The sequence below is a fragment of the Bombina bombina genome, chromosome 6 (assembly GCF_027579735.1).
Source record: "Bombina bombina isolate aBomBom1 chromosome 6, aBomBom1.pri, whole genome shotgun sequence".
NCBI classification, from domain to species: domain Eukaryota; kingdom Metazoa; phylum Chordata; class Amphibia; order Anura; family Bombinatoridae; genus Bombina; species Bombina bombina.
Window position 1 is genome coordinate 414854697 of NC_069504.1, and position 18630 is coordinate 414873326.

The window sequence follows — 18630 nt, forward strand, 5'->3', positions numbered from 1 at the left end:
TAAAATTACCTGAGAGAGGAGGAGATAGAGAACGCCTCCTCAGACAAAAAGAGACATATTGGATTCATCTATTTAATAGTATGATACCATATGGTCTCAATAAAGATATAGATTTTGTTGCGTTTCTTTAAATGTCTTTTTCCAATATTTCTAAGTATTTTTTAAGGTACTTTGTAATATTTTAGGGATTTATATATTTATATCAAGTTTAAATATATACATTTTTTATAAGGTTTTTAGCAATAATAGTTAGGTAGCAACACATGTATTGTATTTTTATAGTTCTATCCGGAGTTTATTTTTGGTTTAAACTCCTGGTTATAGTTCGGATGTTTTTATTTTTTTCAACTATGTATTATTTTACTTGATGAGCCTTTTAAGTATATATATGAATTTATCCTTTATTTATTCAGTAGGATACTTATTCTCCCCAAAATTTATTTTAGTAATTACTTTAATTGTGTAACTGTGTATATATAGTTATGTATATTTTGTCTTTTCAAACATGTTAGTGTTTTAATGAGGAGTTTCGATTAAGTAATATTGTATCTAAAAGTGCTGTCAAAAAGTATTTGGCCCATTTATATATGTAAGAATAACATTAGCATTGTAGTGCAATTACTGGGAGACAAATAAAGTTTTGTGTGTTCAGTAATGTCGGTGACGTATGATAGTCCCGCCTCTTATGACGTGGTAACGTGAGAATAATACACTTCCTGATCGGCAATCGACAATTTGTAGCCGTTCTGAGTACAAACATCCTATTTTTAATGGTACGCATCATTCGTTTTTTACCGCATTTATAGAGGTGCTATTTTAATACTTTTATGGTATTATTGATTGCATTGCATAGCGTTTATTTTGTTAAGGGTGCACTGTTGTTTATAAACCCGCCCATTGATGTAATCACCTCAGGTGTGAATAAATACTTGGTAGTTTGTCAGTAGATCAATACCTCTGATGAAGAAGGCAGACGAAAGTCATCTATGCCTTTGAAACGTGTAAGGATCTTACTGACTGCCTAATTTTACTGGATCTCAGCTGATTTGACTGTATGCCACAGCTCTCTTGTTATATGCTGATTATTTACCTCATTTATTGAGGGTACCTTTGTGAGTAACATTTCACTGTTTGTGTTTTTAAGCCTTAAATAAAACGTTATTACACTATCAGTGTTCCTTCTTTTTCTCTGCTTTGTATGAGCACCTGTGAAATTTCACCACTACCTGATGAGAGGAGGTCTGAAAGTTTCTAATCACGGATACTTCAGGAGCTATAGAGTACTCACATCTGAAAGCAGTGGCTTGCTAAATCAGTGGGATTGGATGGTGATTACGTCATTACTTACCTCATGGATTGAGAGTTCTTCAAGTAAGTGCACATCCTTGGGGGAACTGTATTTGAAGATTTCCAGGGATCACTTGAAAAAATTACCACATTGCTCCCGGCTTTACACTTTACCTATGAGTTTATGGACTTTTTTATTTTTTGTTTTAATTGTATATTTTATTATTTTTATATTCTGTGATTGATCTATTGATTCTTTCTATTCTCATATGGTTTCACTTTTTATGCCTTGCAGCGCTAACCGTTCATTTCTTTTATATATATATATATATATATATATATATATATATATATATATATATATATATATATATATATATATATATAATGTATTGTCCACTGACATCAACAAATACTATACTATGCTAAACAAACATACCAAAGACACACACGCTACACAAATGCTAAATAAACCACACACTACGCAAATTCTAAACATACCAGAAACACACACTAAGCAAATGCTAAACATACCAAAGACACACACACTACACAAATGCTAAACATACCAAAGACACACACTATGCAAACGCTAAACATACCAAAGACACACACTACGCAAACGCTAAACACAGTCATACACTACACAGATTCTAAACATACCAGAACAGACACCCACTGCGTAGTGTGTGTCTTTGATATGTTTAGGATTTGCGTAGTGTGTGTGTGTCTCTTGTATACTTAGGATTTGCATAAACACACCACATACACTACACTAATACTAAACATACCTCACACACTACACAAACAGTAAACTTACCAAATACACACGCTCTATGCAAACACTAAACGTACCACACTCGCTCACACACACTAAACGTACCACACTCGCTCACACACACTATAAGAAAACACTGATACCAGAGATACTCAGAGGCCTAGTTATCAAGCCGTCAACCTCAAATACGCTGGAATTCCGCAGCGTATTTGTGGCGAGGCTGATTTGCCTAAGTTATCAAGCCCTGCTGCCTGGCAAAAGTAGAATTTTGTGATGTAAGCTTTGATTCGCCGGACTCAGTCCGACACAGATCGATCCTTATGTCACTCCAGATGTTCCGAACGCAAGTTTGGCACAATCTGACTACGTTTGGTAGTTATCAAATAACTACCAGGTATGGTCGGCACTTTTCCGGCCCAGCGTACCTGGTTTTCAATCCGCCGCCCTGGAGGCGGCGGATCCCATTGGAATCAATGGGAGTCTGACCATAGCGAAAGTTTATGTTCCCTGCTGCCCGACATCCCATTGATTCCTATGGGAAACGTCTGCACCTAACATGTACCCCGAGTCTAAACACCCCTAATCTGCCCCCCTACACCGCCCCAACTAAATAAATTTATCCCCTAAACCGCCACTCCCGGAGCCCACCGCCACTCTAATAAACTTATTAACCCCTAAACCGCCGCTCCCGGACCCCGCCACAACCTATATTAAACTTATTAACCCCTAATCTGCCCCCCCTACACCGTCGCCACCTATAATAAATGTATCAACCCCTATCCTGCCCCCCCATACCGCCGCCATCTATATTAAACTAATTAACCCCTAAACCTAAGTCTAACCCTAACACCCCCTCTTACTTAAATATTATTTTAATAAATCTAAATAAAATTACTATTAACTAAATTAATCCTATTTAAAACTAAATACTTACCTATAAAATAAACCCTAATATAGCTACAATATAACTAATAATTATATTGTAGCTATTTTAGGATTTATTTTTATTTTACTGGGAAATTTCTATTTATTTTAACTAGGCACAATAGCTATTAAATAGTTATTAACTATTTAATAGCTACCTAGTTAATATAAAGACAAATTTACCTGTAAAATAAAAACTAACCTAAGTTACAATTACACCTAACACTACACTATCATTAAATAAATTATTCCTATTTAAAACTAAATACTTACCTGTAAAATAAACCCTAAGATAGCTACAATGTAATTAATAATTACATTGTAGCTATTTTAGGATTTATATTTATTTTACAGGTAACTTTGTATTTATTTTAACTAGGTAGAATAGTTATTAAATAGTTACTATTTAATAACTACCTAGCTAAAAGAAATACAAAATTACCTGTAAAATAAATCCTAACCTAAGTTACAATTAAACCTAACACTACACTATCAATAAATAAATTAAATTAATTATCTACAAATACCTGCAATTAAATACAATTAAATAAAGTAACTAAAGTACAAAAAATAAAAAATATTACAAGATTTTTAAGCTAATTACACCTAATCTAAGCCCCCTAATAAAATAACAAACCCCCCCAAAATAAAAAAATGCCCTACCCTATTCTAAATTACGAAAGTTAATAGCTCTATTATCTTATCAGCCCTTAAAAGGGCCTTTTGCGGGGCATGCCCCAAAGAAATCAGCTCTTTTGCCTGAAAAAAAAAAACACAATACCACCCCCAACATTAAAACCCACCACCCACATACCCCTACTCTAACCCAAACCCCCCTTAAATAAACCTAACACTACCCCCCTGAAGATCATCCTACCTTTAGCCGTCTTCAGCCAGCCGACCACCGATGCAACAGAAGAGGACATCCGCAGCGGCCAAAGTCTTCATCCAAGGGGTGCTGAAGAGGTCTTCCATCCGATTGAAGTCTTCATCCATGCGGCGTCTTCAATCTTCATCCATCCGGAGCGGAGCCATCTTCAAAGCAGCCGACGCGGAGCCATCTTTATCCACAGACACCTACTCGCCGAATGAATATTACTTTGTGATGTCATCCAAGATGGCGTCCCTCGAATTCCGATTGGCTGATAGGATTCTATCAGCCAATCGGAATTAAGGTAGGAAAAATCTGATTGGCTGATCCAATCAGCCAATCAGATTGAGCTTGCATTCTATTGGCTGATCGGAACAGCCAATAGAATGCGAGCTAAATCTGATTGGCTGATTGGATCAGCCAATCGGATTGAACTTGAATTTAGAATAGGGTAGGGCATTTTTTTTTTATTTTCGGGGGCTTTATTTTATTAGGGGGCTTAGATTAGGTGTAATTAGCTTCAAAATCGTGTAATATTTTTTTTATTTTTTGTAACTTATTTTTTTTATTTTTTGTACTTTAGTTAATTAAATTGTATTTAATTGTAGGTATTTGTAGATAATTAATTTAATTTATTTATTGATAGTGTAGTGTTAGGTTTAATTGTAACTTAGTTTAGGATTTATTTTACAGGTAATTTTGTATTTCTTTTAGCTAGGTAGTTATTAAATAGTTAATAACTATTTAATAGCTATTCTACCTAGTTAAAATAAATACAAAGTTGCCTGTAAAATAAAAATAAATCCTAAAATAGCTACAATATAATTATTAGTTATATTGTAGCTATATTAGGGTTTATTTTCTAGGTAAGTATTTAGTTTTAAATAGGATTAATTTAGTTAATAAGAGTAATACTTATTTAGATTTATTTAATTAATATTTAAGTTAGGGGGGGTGTTAGGGTTAGACTTAGGTTTAGGGGTTAATAATTTTATTATAGGTTGCGGCGGTATAGGGGGGAACGATAGGGGTTAATTAATTTATTATAGGTGGTGACGGTGTAGGGGGGGGCCTCGGTTTAGGGGTTAATAAATGTAATATAGGTTGCGGCGGGGTCTGGGTGTGGCGGTTTATAGGTTAAACAATTTATTTAGTTGTGGCGGGGTACAGGATCGGCGGTTTAGGGGTTAATCAGTTTATTAGAGTGGCGGTGGGCTCCGGGAGCAGCGGTTTAGGGGTTAATACATTTATTATAGTTGCGGTGGGGTCTAGGAGCAGCGGTTTAGGGGTTAATAACTTTAGTTGCGGGGGGGCTTCGGGGGCGCCGGTATAGGGGGTAGAACAGTGTAGTTTAGTGTGGGTGCTTAGTGACAGATTATCAATAAAGCTGTAGAAAAGCTGAAGAGCAGCGAGATCGGATGAGTGATAACTATCACAGTCCGCTGCTCTTCGCCACATACTTAATGCACGGCTTTTTGAAAGCTTTATTGTTAACTTTGGCGAGCGTATTCAGGTCCGCGGCGGCGATGGTAAGCGAGCTTAGGCGGGCGTATTGGGGCCGGCGATGGCAGGTAAGTAGACACGTTGATAACTAGAGGCCATAATCTTTTTATACAAAACACTAAAGCCACTACACCAACACTAAATATGCCAACCACAACCGTACACACACCCTACAGGATCAATTCTATAAAGAAAAAAAGATGTTAATGAGTACTGAATTTTCTCTCTCCTTACTAATTTAAACATAAGCTAGTTGCAATATGTTTCACAAAACATTCTGGCTTGTGTGCCTTTGTAGATGCTAAATGAAAAATGACCTGTGTGTAAGAGAGCAGAAAGCTGTACAGTTTAGAACCATTTCTTGGCGAATGGTGATGTAATTTAGCATCTGTTAACATACTCGCTCCATAATGAGGCAGTGTGTTTAAGTTGTCTAATTCCCTATAACTTTATATCCAGATCCTTCTTATCCTGTATTGTTATTCAGCAACGTTGGCTATATATTAAAATGTTTGGCAGCTTTTCTCAATGTATTTTTTCTATTTTATATTGACTTAAAGGGCCACTAATCCCAAAATCTTTCTTTCATGATTCAGATAGAGAATACAAATTTAAACAACATTACAATTTACTTCTATTATTTATTTGCTTCATTTTTTAGATATCCTTAGTTGAAGAAAAAGCCATGCACATGGTGAGCCAATCACACAAGGCTTCTATGTGCAGCAACCAATCAGCAGCTACTGAGCATATCTAGATATGCTTTTCAGCAAAGAATATCAAGAGAATAAAACAAATTAGATAATATAAGTAAATTAGAAAGATGTTTAAAATTGCATTCTCTTTCTGAATCATGAAAGAATAAAATGTGGGTTTCATGGCCCTTTAACTCATATATACTTTGAACAAACTTCCAAGGTTAGCAGTTACGTCCACCATCACGGATAGATGCAAGAGGGAAGACTTTGGTTAAAACGTCCATTTTTATTAAGGAAATACAAAAAGTAAAAACACTAGGTCACAGCACACAGTCACTACCAGCTGACGCGTTTCATTCCCGCAGGCATTTCATCAGAGCTAATTTAAATTGATACACATCACATTATAAATGCTTGGAGTTTCCTCTACTATCATACAACAGGTTAATACGTCTTTTTCATACACATGTTCACTGAACATACAGCATCTCAAGCTTGATCTAGCTTTAAAAAATTGGTACAATGTTAACTCGACACCCACATATGCTACTTCATAATTACTATAGATACATTGTATTACTACAGCGCATCTTAACTACACAAGTCTCTTTAGCTAATGTGCTTACAGAATTAAACATGTTATTCACAACAATTAAAGAGGCAAAAATAATAATAAAAAAATAAAAAAAACATAAAGAAATAATCAACAGTATTATTCTCAATGCTAGCTAAAGCAAAGAAGCAAACATTTTCTTAAAGAGACATTACAATATTAAAACATTGTCAATCCATATACAAATGATCTTAATGTGAAGCGTCCTCTATTGTGTGTGTATATAAACATATGCACACACACATATATATATGTGTGTGCGCGTGTGTGTATATATATATACAGGTGGCCCTCGTTTTACAACGGTTCAATTTACACCGTTTCAGAATAACAACCTTTTTTTCCAGTCATGTGACTGCTATTGAGAAGCAGTGCATTTATTAAAATAGCCAGTAGGTGGAACTGTCCGCTTGTGTTGCAGCAAAGCCAAGCAAGCTCTAATTAATTAGTTTAACCAGACCTGAGCTATCGAGCAGATTTCAAAGGAACAAGATCTTCCTGTCTATAAATCAATCCAGATTGGAATGCATAGAAAGAACTGTTTGCAGAAAAATTCAAGTGAATTCTGTGTTCTGTGATTTTATTAGGTTTATAATGCTGTTTAGCAAATGTTTTTGTTCATTTAACTTAGTTTAATTATATATTCTGTGTTGTGTGATTATTTTATTAGGTTTATAATGCTGTTTAGCATTTAAAGTCTTCATTTTAAAGCTTTAAAAATAATGTATTAGGTGTTACTTATGACAATTTTGAGAGGGGCCTGGAACCTATCTCCCTCACTTCCCATTGACTTACATTATAAACTGGGTTTCAATTTACAATGGTTTCGATTTACAACCATTCCTTCTGGAACCTAACCCCGGCGTAAACTGAGGGCTACCTGTATATGTTCATAGGGTACACATCATTGACATCTGATGAAGGGGTGTATTCCCTGAAACGTCACTGAATAAATCCAGTATTGTCAAGACCAGTGAGTGCTGTCTCCTGATTTCGATATATATATATGTATGTGTTCATAGGGTACACATCATTGACCACTAGTAGCGCAAAGTTTAAATTCAAAAAATGCCATAGAAAAGAAAAGTTCAACATATGTATTCTCATATACTACTAGTATACAAATGAAGTGTAAATTCACGGACCCTCACAAACAAAATTGAGGACTTTAATAAATAAAGATACATTCATAGTCAAGATGAAAAATATAGTAACAAGTTTGATGCTATATTGATATAGATCATTTTGAATTTTATCTTTACTATACACTATCAATAAACAATTTCACATCACTAATCTTGTTAATACCAAATGGATTTCCTGTTTTTAAAGTATTTATCCAAAAAAACCTCCTTCTTACTAAGTGCAGCAAATGTGTCTTCACCTCTGGGACCCAAATGAATCCTATCAATACCTTGAAAGAAAAAGGTGTTCCCTGTTTGAATACCATGTGTTGCACAGTGTTTAGCCAAAGGGGTCTTGGGAATTTCTGCCTCTAGGGGCAACAAATGTTTTTGTATGCATGTTTTTATTTACAACAAATATTTTATATTGACTAAACAATTTCACAAAATGCAGATCCAGCTACAGAAATTGTTTACAGACGGCGAATTGCAACTTGCAACAATGTGGTCCCCTCTTTCTTAAGGAGGGTAAGTCTTTGTTTTCTCAATGTAATATGCAACCATTCTGTTTTTCTAAATTATAAAAAAAATGAACTTAAAGGGACATTAAACCCAAAAATGTTCTTTCATGATTTAGACAGAGAATACAATTTTAAACAAAATTCCAATTTACTTCTGTTATCTAATTTGCTTCAAAATTTAGATATCCTTTGTTAAAGAAATAGCAATGCACATGGGTAAGCCAATCACATGAGGCACATATGTGCAGCCACCAATCAGAAGCTACTGAGCCTATCTAGATATGCTTTTCAGGAAGGAATATCAAGAGAATGAAGCAAATAAGATAACAGAAGTATATTAGAAAGTTGTTTAAAATTGTATTGTCTATCTGATTCATGAAAGAGAAAATTTGGGTTTAATGTCCCTTTAATTATAGACGCACCTTAGGAGAACAGTTCAGGAAAATGACAGCTGTTTGAGAATTAATGTAAGGTATACGTTTTTATTCCATTGATGCAAGCTCTTTTTCAGTTCTGATGTTTTACAAAATTTTTTTCCTCTTAGCCAGAGACCAATAGAAAATTATTTTATATAAATTATCTTTTACACTGATGTCAAATTATGAACTTTTTTTGTATATTAAAGGGACAGTCTAGTCCAAAATAAACTTTCTCCAACATAGGTGTGTCCGGTCCACGGCGTCATCCTTACTTGTGGGATATTCTCTTCCCCAACAGGAAATGGCAAAGAGCCCAGCAAAGCTGGTCACATGATCCCCCCTAGGCTCCGCCTTCCCCAGTCATTCTCTTTGCCGTTGTACAGGCAACATCTCCACGGAGATGGCTTAGAGTTTTTTGGTGTTTAAATGTAGTTTTATTGCTTCAATCAAGAGTTTGTTATTTTAAAATAGTGCTGGTATGTACTATTTACTCTGAAACAGAAAAGAGATGAAGATTTCTGTTTGTAAGAGGAAGATGATTTTAGCAACCGTTACTAAAATCGATGGCTGTTCCACACAGGACTGTTGAGATGAAGTAACTTCAGTTGGGGGAACAGTGTGCAGACTTTTACTGCTTGAAGTATGACACATTTCTAACAAGACTTGGTAATGCTGGAAGCTGTCATTTTCCCTATGGGATCCGGTAAGCCATTTTAATAACAATTTATAAAGGGCTTCACAAGGGCTTTAAAGACTGGCAGACATTTTTCTGGGCTAAAACGTTTGTTTTATAAGCATGTTTAATGATTTATTACTCTGAGGAGTTGTTTTTATCTGGGTATGTTGGTAATAAAAACGGCAGGCACTGTTTTGGACACCTTTTTCACTGGGGGCCTTCTCTAGTCTTAGGCAGAGCCTCAGTTTCGCGCCACTAATGCGCAGTTGTTTTTGGGAGTCAGAGCATGCAGATGCATGTGTGAGGAGCTCAGATACACTGAAAAAGCGTGCTGAAGGCGTCATTTGGTATCGTATTCCCCTCTGGGCTTGGTTGGGTCTCAGCAAAGCAGATACCAGGGACTGTATAGAGGTTAAATGTAAAAACGGCTCCGGTTCCGTTATTTTTAGAGTTAAATCTTTCAAATTTGGTGTGCAATACTTTCAAGGCTTTATGACACTGTGGTGAAATTTTGGTGAATTTTGGACAATTCCTTCATACTTTTTCGCATATTCAGTAATAAAGTGTGTTCAGTTTAAAATTTAAAGTGACAGTAACGGTTTTATTTTAAAACGTTTTTTGTACTTTGTTATCAAGTTTATGCCTGTTTATCATGTCTGTACCTTCAGATAGACTATGTTCTGTATGTCAGGAAGCCAAAGTTCCTTCTCATTTAAATATATGTGATGCATGTGATAGTGAAAATGATGCCCAAGATGATTCCTCTAGTGAGGGGAGTAAGCATGGTACTGCATCATCCCCTTATGTGTCTACACCAGTCTTGCCCACACAAGAGGCCCCTAGTACATCTAGTGCGCCTATTATTCTTACTATGCAACAATTAACGGCTGTAATGGATAATTCTATTAAAAACATTTTAGCCAAAATGCCCACTTATCAGCGAAAGCGCGACTGCTCTGTTTTAGATATTGTAGAGCATGAGGGCGCAGATGATAATGGTTCTGACATGCCCTTACACCAGTCTGAAGGGGCTAGGGAGGTTTTGTCTGAGTTAGAAATTTCAGATTCAGGAAAAATTTCTCAACAAGCTGAACCTGATGTTATTACATTCAAATTTAAATTGGAACATCTCCGCGCTCTGCTTAAGGAGGTGCTTTCTACTCTGGATGATTGTGACAATTTGGTCGTTCCAGAGAAATTATGTAAGATGGACAAGTTTCTAGAGGTCCCGGTGCCCCCCGAAGCTTTTCCTATACCCAAGCGGGTGGTGGATATTGTAAACAAAGAATGGGAAAGGCCCGGCATACCTTTTGTCCCTCCCCCTATATTTAAGAAATTGTTTCCTATAGTCGACCCCAGAAAGGACTTATGGCAGACAGTCCCTAAGGTCGAGGGGGCGGTCTCTACCTTAAACAAACGCACCACTATCCCTATAGAAGATAGTTGTGCTTTCAAAGATCCTATGGATAAAAACTTAGAAGGTTTGCTTAAAAAGATGTTTGTTCAGCAAGGTTACCTTTTACAGCCAATTTCATGCATTGTTCATGTTACTACAGCAGGGTCTTTTTGGTTTGATGAACTAGAAAAGTCGCTAGATAAAGCTACCCCTTTGGAGGAGATTATGGACAGAATTCGTGCTCTTAAATTGGCTAATTCTTTTACTCTAGACGCTACCCTGCAATTAGCTAGATTAGCGGCGAAAAATTCAGGGTTTGCTATTGTGGCGCGCAGAGTGCTATGGCTAAAATCTTGGTCAGCGGATGCGTCATCCAAGAACAAATTGCTTAATATTCCTTTCAAGGGGAAAACGCTGTTTGGCCCTGACTTGAAAGAGATTATTTCAGATATCACTGGGGGAAAGGGCCATGCCCTTCCTCAGGATAGGTCTTTCAAGGCTAAAAATAAGCCTAATTTTCGTCCCTTTCGTAGAAACGGACCAGCCTCAAGCTCTACGCCCTCTAAGCAAGAGGGTAATACGTCTCAAGCCAAGCCAGCCTGGAAGCCCATGCAAGGCTGGAACAAAGGCAAGCAGGCCAAGAAACCTGCCACTGCTACCAAGACAGCATGAGATGTTGGCCCCCGATCCGGGACCGGATCTGGTGGGGGGCAGACTTTCTCTCTTCGCTCAGGCATGGGCAAGAGATGTTCTGGATCCTTGGGCTCTAGAAATAGTCTCCCAAGGTTATCTTCTGGAATTCAAGGAACTACCCCCAAGGGGAAGATTCCACAGGTCTCAATTGTCTTCAGACCACATAAAAAACAGGCATTCTTACATTGTGTAGAAGACCTGTTAAAAATGGGAGTGATCAATCCTGTTCCATTGAAGGAACGAGGGATGGGATTCTACTCAAATCTGTTCATAGTTCCCAAAAAAGAGGGAACATTCAGACCAATCTTGGATCTCAAGATCTTAAACAAATTTCTCAGGGTTCCATCGTTCAAGATGGAAACCATTCGAACAATTCTTCCTACCATCCAGGAAGGTCAATTCATGACCACGGTGGATTTAAAGGATGCGTATCTACATATTCCTATCCACAAGGAACATCATCGGTTCCTAAGGTTCGCGTTTCTGGACAAACATTACCAGTTCGTGGCACTTCCATTCGGATTAGCCACTGCCCCAAGAATTTTCACAAAGGTACTAGGGTCCCTTCTAGCGGTGTTAAGACCGAAGGGCATTGCAGTAGTACCTTACTTGGACGACATTCTAATTCAAGCGTCGTCCCTGCCACAAGCAAAGGCTCATACGGACATTGTCCTAGCCTTTCTCAGATGTCACGGGTGGAAAGTGAACGTAGAGAAAAGTTCTCTGTCTCCGTCAACAAGAGTCCCCTTCTTGGGAACAATAATAGACTCTTTAGAAATGAAGATTTTTCTGACAGACGCCAGAAAATCAAAACTTCTAAACTCTTGTCAAGTACTTCATTCTGTTCTTCTTCCTTCCATAGCGCAGTGCATGGAAGTAATAGGTTTGATGGTGGCGGCAATGGACATAGTTCCTTTTGCGCGAATTCATCTAAGACCATTACAACTGTGCATGCTCAGACAGTGGAATGGGGATTATACAGACTTGTCTCCAACGATACAAGTAGATCAGAGGACCAGAGACTCACTCCGTTGGTGGCTGACCCTGGACAACCTGTCACAAGGGATGAGCTTCCGCAGACCGGAGTGGGTCATTGTCACGACCGACGCCAGTCTGGTGGGCTGGGGCGCGGTCTGGGAACCCCTGAAAGCTCAGGGGCTTTGGTCTCGGGAAGAATCTCTTCTACCGATAAACATTCTGGAACTGAGAGCGATATTCAATGCTCTCAGAGCGTGGCCTCAGCTTGCAAGGGCCAAATTCATAAGGTTTCAATCAGACAACATGACGACTGTTGCGTATATCAACCATCAGGGGGGAACAAGGAGTTCCCTGGCGATGGAAGAAGTGACCAAAATAATTCAATGGGCGGAGAATCACTCCTGCCACTTGTCTGCAATCCACATCCCAGGAGTGGAAAATTGGGAAGCGGATTTTCTGAGTCGTCAGACATTTCATCCGGGGGAGTGGGAACTCCATCCGGAAATGTTTGCCCAAATAATTCAATTGTGGGGCATTCCAGACATGGATCTGATGGCGTCTCGTCAGAACTTCAAGGTTCCTTGCTACGGGTCCAGATCCAGGGATCCCAAGGCGGCTCTAGTGGATGCACTAGTAGCACCTTGGACCTTCAACCTAGCTTATGTGTTCCCACCGTTTCCTCTCATTCCCAGGCTGGTAGCCAGGATCAAACAGGAGAGGGTATCGGTGATCTTGATAGCTCCTGCGTGGCCACGCAGGACTTGGTATGCAGACCTGGTGAATATGTCATCAGCTCCACCATGGAAGCTACCTCTGAGACAGGACCTTCTTGTTCAAGGTCCGTTCGAACATCCGAATCTGGCCTCACTCCAACTGACTGCTTGGAGATTGAACGCTTGATTTTATCAAAGCGAGGGTTCTCAGATTCTGTCATTGATACTCTTGTTCAGGCTAGAAAGCCTGTAACTAGGAAAATCTACCATAAAATATGGAAAAAATATATCTGTTGGTGCGAATCTAAAGGATTCCCATGGAACAAGATAAAAATTCCTAGGATTCTATCCTTTCTTCAAGAGGGTTTGGAGAAAGGATTATCTGCGAGTTCTTTGAAGGGACAGATTTCTGCTTTATCTGTTTTACTTCACAAAAAGCTGGCGGCTGTACCAGACGTTCAGGCTTTTGTTCAGGCTCTGGTTAGAATCAAGCCTGTTTACAAACCTTTGACTCCTCCCTGGAGTCTCAATCTAGTTCTTTCAGTTCTTCAGGGGATTCCGTTTGAACCCCTACATTCCGTTGATATAAAGTTATTATCTTGGAAAGTTTTGTTTTTGGTTGCAATCTCTTCTGCTAGAAGAGTTTCAGAGTTATCTGCTCTGCAGTGTTCTCCTCCATATCTGGTGTTCCATGCAGATAAGGTGGTTTTGCGTACTAAACCTGGTTTTCTTCCGAAAGTTGTTTCTAATAAAAATATTAACCAGGAGATAGTCGTGCCTTCTTTGTGTCCTAATCCAGTTTCAAAGAAGGAACGTTTGTTGCACAACTTAGATGTAGTTCGTGCTCTCAAATTTTACTTAGCAGCTACTAAGGATTTCAGACAAACATCTTCTTTGTTTGTTGTTTATTCTGGTAAAAGGAGAGGTCAAAAAGCAACTTCTACCTCTCTCTCTTTCTGGCTTAAAAGCATTATCCGATTGGCTTATGAGACTGCCGGACGGCAGCCTCCTGAAAGAATCACAGCTCACTCCACTAGGGCTGTGGCTTCCACTTGGGCCTTCAAGAACGAGGCTTCTGTTGATCAGATATGTAAGGCAGCGACTTGGTCTTCACTGCACACTTTTGCCAAATTCTACAAATTTGATACTTTTGCTTCTTCTGAGGCTATTTTTGGGAGAAAGGTTTTGCAAACCGTGGTGCCTTCCATCTAGGCGACCTGATTTGTTCCCTCCCATCATCCGTGTCCTAAAGCTTTGGTATTGGTTCCCACAAGTAAGGATGACGCCGGGGACCGGACACACCTATGTTGGAGAAAACAGAATTTATGCTTACCTGATAAATTACTTTCTCCAACGGTGTGTCCGGTCCACGGCCCGCCCTGGTTTTTGATCAGGTCTGTTGAATTAATTTCTCTAACTACAGTCACCACGGTATCATATGATTTCTCCTATGCATATTCCTCCTTTACGTCGGTCGAATGACTGGGGAAGGCGGAGCCTAGGGGGGATCATGTGACCAGCTTTGCTGGGCTCTTTGCCATTTCCTGTTGGGGAAGAGAATATCCCACAAGTAAGGATGACGCCGTGGACCGGACACACCGTTGGAGAAAGTAATTTATCAGGTAAGCATAAATTCTGTTTTCATGATTCAGATAGAGAATTTAATTTTAAACAATTTTCCAATTTACTTTTATCACCAATTTTGCTTTGTTGTCTTGGTATTCTTAGTTGAAAGCTAAACCTAGGAGGTTCATATGCTAATTCCTAAGCTCTTGAAGGCTGCCTCTTCTCTCAGGGCATTTTGACAGTTTTTCACCACTAGAGGGTGTTAGTTCATGTGTGTCATAGATAACAATGTGCTCATGCACGTAGAGTTCCAGTGAGCCAGCTCTGATTGGCTAAAATGGATATCTGTCAAAAGAACTGAAATAAGGGGGCAGTTTGCAGAGGCTTAGATACAAGGTAATCATAGAGGTGAAAAGTGTATTTATATAACTGTGTTGGTTATGCAAAACTAGGGAATGGGTAATAAAGGGATTATCCTATCTTTTTAAACAATAAAAATTCTGGTGTAGACTGTCCCTTTAATTGCCTTCAAAAAGTAGGTTGAACTCCATAAAAGTTTTGGATTTATTCATTTATTATTATTATTATTATTATTTTTATGTGATTCAATAGATTCTGTTGCACTATACAGGGTTTACAATACATAGAAAAGGCAGGCTGGGGCAGATAGATTACATTACAGGCCCTGCTCCCTGTAGAGCTTCCACTTCCAATTTATTTAAAGAAAAATAAAATCGATTTAAGAGCAATGGCATCAAAATACAAACATATTTTCTTTTGATCTGTCTCGCTTCCAGTGTGACCTGCCTCTTCGTTAATCCTGCCTTTATCTGGTATAAAGGCAAGGAAAAACTCAATAGGGACGACAGATCAAATATAAACTTTTCCAGAGTTATTTCCTACTTTGGGGGTTCTTCTGATTCCCTAGATTATCTATTTAATCATGCAAGAATGTTTTGGGGTTTTATATACCTTTTAACTTAACCCTGCTAACTGCTATTAACTATAACTACTACAATCCCTGGCCACCGGAAACGTTTAACAGCACAAAGAGGGAATGTGCTGTAAGCTAACAACTCCCCACCCACCAGCCTAATTATTTGTGTTGCGTATGTACATTATATCAAAGCTGGCTGAGTGAGGATTCCTTTTTTCAATATGAGATTAACCAGTTGTTTAATGATTCAGTAGTGGATTCAAACTGTACTGCAAAAGACAATCGGCTAGATTTAGAGTTTTGTCGGAAACAACCCGCGTAGCTAACGCTGGCTTTTTTCCCCCCGCACCTTTTAAATACCGCTGGTATTTAGAGTTCACAGAAGGGCTGCGTTAGGCTCCAAAAAGGGAGCGTAGAGCATAATTTACCGCCAATGCAACTCTCAATACCAGCGGTGCTAACGGACGCGGCCAGCTTCAAAAACGTGCTTGTGCACGATTCCCCCATAGAAAACAATGGGGCAGTTTGAGCTGAAAAAAAACCTAACACCTGCAAAAAAGCAGCGTTCAGCTCTTAACGCAGCCCCATTGTTTCCTATGGGGAAATACTTCCTAAGTCTGCACCTAACACCCTAACATGTACCCCGAGTCTAAACACCCCTAACCTTACACTTATTAACCCCTAATCTGCTGCCCCCTGCATATTTTTTTTACCCCTAATCTGCCGCTCCGTACTCCGCCGCAACCTATGTTATCCCTATGAACCCCTAATCTGCTGCCCCTAACACCGCCGACCCCTATATTATATTAACCCCTAATCTGCCGCCCCCAACGTTGCCTCCACCTACCTACACTTATTAACCCCTAATCTGCCGACCGGACCTCACCGCTACTATAATAAAGTTATTAACCCCTAATCCGCCTCAATAACCCTATAATAAATAGTATTAACCCCTAATCTGCCCCCCTAACATCGCCGACACCTAACTTCAAGTATTAACCCCTAATATGCCGACCGGACCTCACCGCTACTCTAATAAATTTATTAACTCCTAAAGTTAAGTCTAACCTTAACACTAACACCCCCCTAAATTAAATATAATTTAAATCTAACAAAATAAATTAACTCTTATTAAATAAATTATTCCTATTTAAAGCTAAATACTTACCTGTAAAATAAACCATAATATAGCTACAATATAAATTATAATTATATTGTAGCTATTTTAGGATTAATATTTATTTTACAGGCAACTTTGTATTTATTTTAACCAGGTACAATAGCTATTAAATAGTTAATAACTAATAGTTACCTAGTTAAAATAATTACAAAATTACCTGTAAAATAAATCCTAACCTAAGTTACAATTAAACCTAACACTACACTATCAATAAATTAATTAAATAAACTATCTACAATTATCTACAATTAAACCTAACACTTCACTATCAATAAATTAATTAAATACAATACCTACAAATAAATACAATTAAATAAACTAACTAAAGTACAAAAAATAAAAAAGAACTAAGTTACAAAAAATATAAAAATATTTACAAACATTAGAAAAATATTACAACAATTTTAAACTAATTACACCTACTCTAAGCCCCCTAATAAAATAACAAAGCCCGGGGGCGGAGCCAGCTTCTGAAGCAGCAGGACGTGTCTTTATGAAGCTCCTCTTCACAGTTCGGTTTCTAGCTATGTTTTTTCCAATCTATATTCCTGACACGCTATAACTTATATATCTTGAAGTATCCTAACTTTATATATACCAAACGGAATCTGCAAGAGCGGATGTTTGACTGTATCCTGACATATGTTCTTCGGAAGCGTTGTCTATTGCTATCAGCTTTGGACCATGGAGGCTAATCTGTAATGCATAACTTGGGCTGTTGTATATGTTTACCCTGGACTACCACACAACTAGCGATTGTCTTTGTGGTCACGTAGGATTACAAATCTTTGCTTGAAGGGCTCAGACACTGCTAACTAGATTGCTAAAATGGCGGCAGTGGCAAACTGGGAGGAGACGGCGACCGCCACGCTTGAATTGTGCTTCCAGAGGCTTGAACTAACTCTAATGACTGAGCTTTCGTCTTTTCTGTTGGAGATTAAACAGACTGTGGCTACATTGGTGCAGATGGACCCAGAATGTCTGCTCTCGGGCACTACTGAAACGGCCCTTGTGATGAAGTCACATCAGCCCGCTACACGGAGGTCCTGTACAGGGAGTTTTCCTACATTTCCGCTAGCCCTATACAATACGGGCAGCGCTGGCTGGAGGAAGCATCTAGTTTGGAGTGACCCATCCGGCTTACAGGAGGTTACTAATGAGCTGCCTATGTTGTATGCCGTTGGGTCTGACACTCGTGTTCCGTGGTGGAGAAGCTATAGTGCCGGGGAGCTGCCGCTTCATTTTGCTGCAACTGAGACGCAACCCCTGTGGGGCGAAAAAGATGACTCAATATCCATGTCCCCTAGCATGCTGATACAGAGGAAAGGGGAACCTGAGTTCATGAGTCGGCAAATGAACGTGGAAGCATGGGGCAATCCACATCTCTTAAAAGGTTTTTGTTTCATTGAGACTGCACCATGGACTGTACAAAAAGCTGGGGTAGGGTAAACTCCCTGTTTCCAGACATCAGGTTTCAGCTATGTCCTTCATAACATGACATAGAATGAACTCCTGCTAGTTAGAACTGTTATTACCAAAGTGTTTTACGCTGTTCATATTATCTTAGTTATCAACTTTACTATTACATTTAGTTCCATATACAATAATCGCCTCCACTCTGTATTTACTGAATGTGTCTCCCAAATCTATTTACAGTGAAATGATGTGGGAATGATTCTGATAGTGTTATTGTTTTTTAAAGGGACCCATCTGTTACTGTTTATGGACCGTTGGCTATAGCAATATGTGTTTA

At 38.5% G+C, this 18630-nt stretch overlaps 1 protein-coding gene across 1 annotated transcript in view; it reads left to right on the forward strand.

Annotated features, from left to right (window-relative positions):
• Nucleotides 1-18630, forward strand: part of PRELID2 (PRELI domain containing 2) — a 309867-nt gene that overhangs the window by 92398 nt on the left and 198839 nt on the right. Inside the window, exon 3 of the mRNA XM_053717152.1 lies at nt 8253-8326. Coding sequence (XP_053573127.1) covers nt 8253-8326 — 74 coding nt within the window. The remainder of the gene's footprint in view (nt 1-8252; nt 8327-18630) is intronic.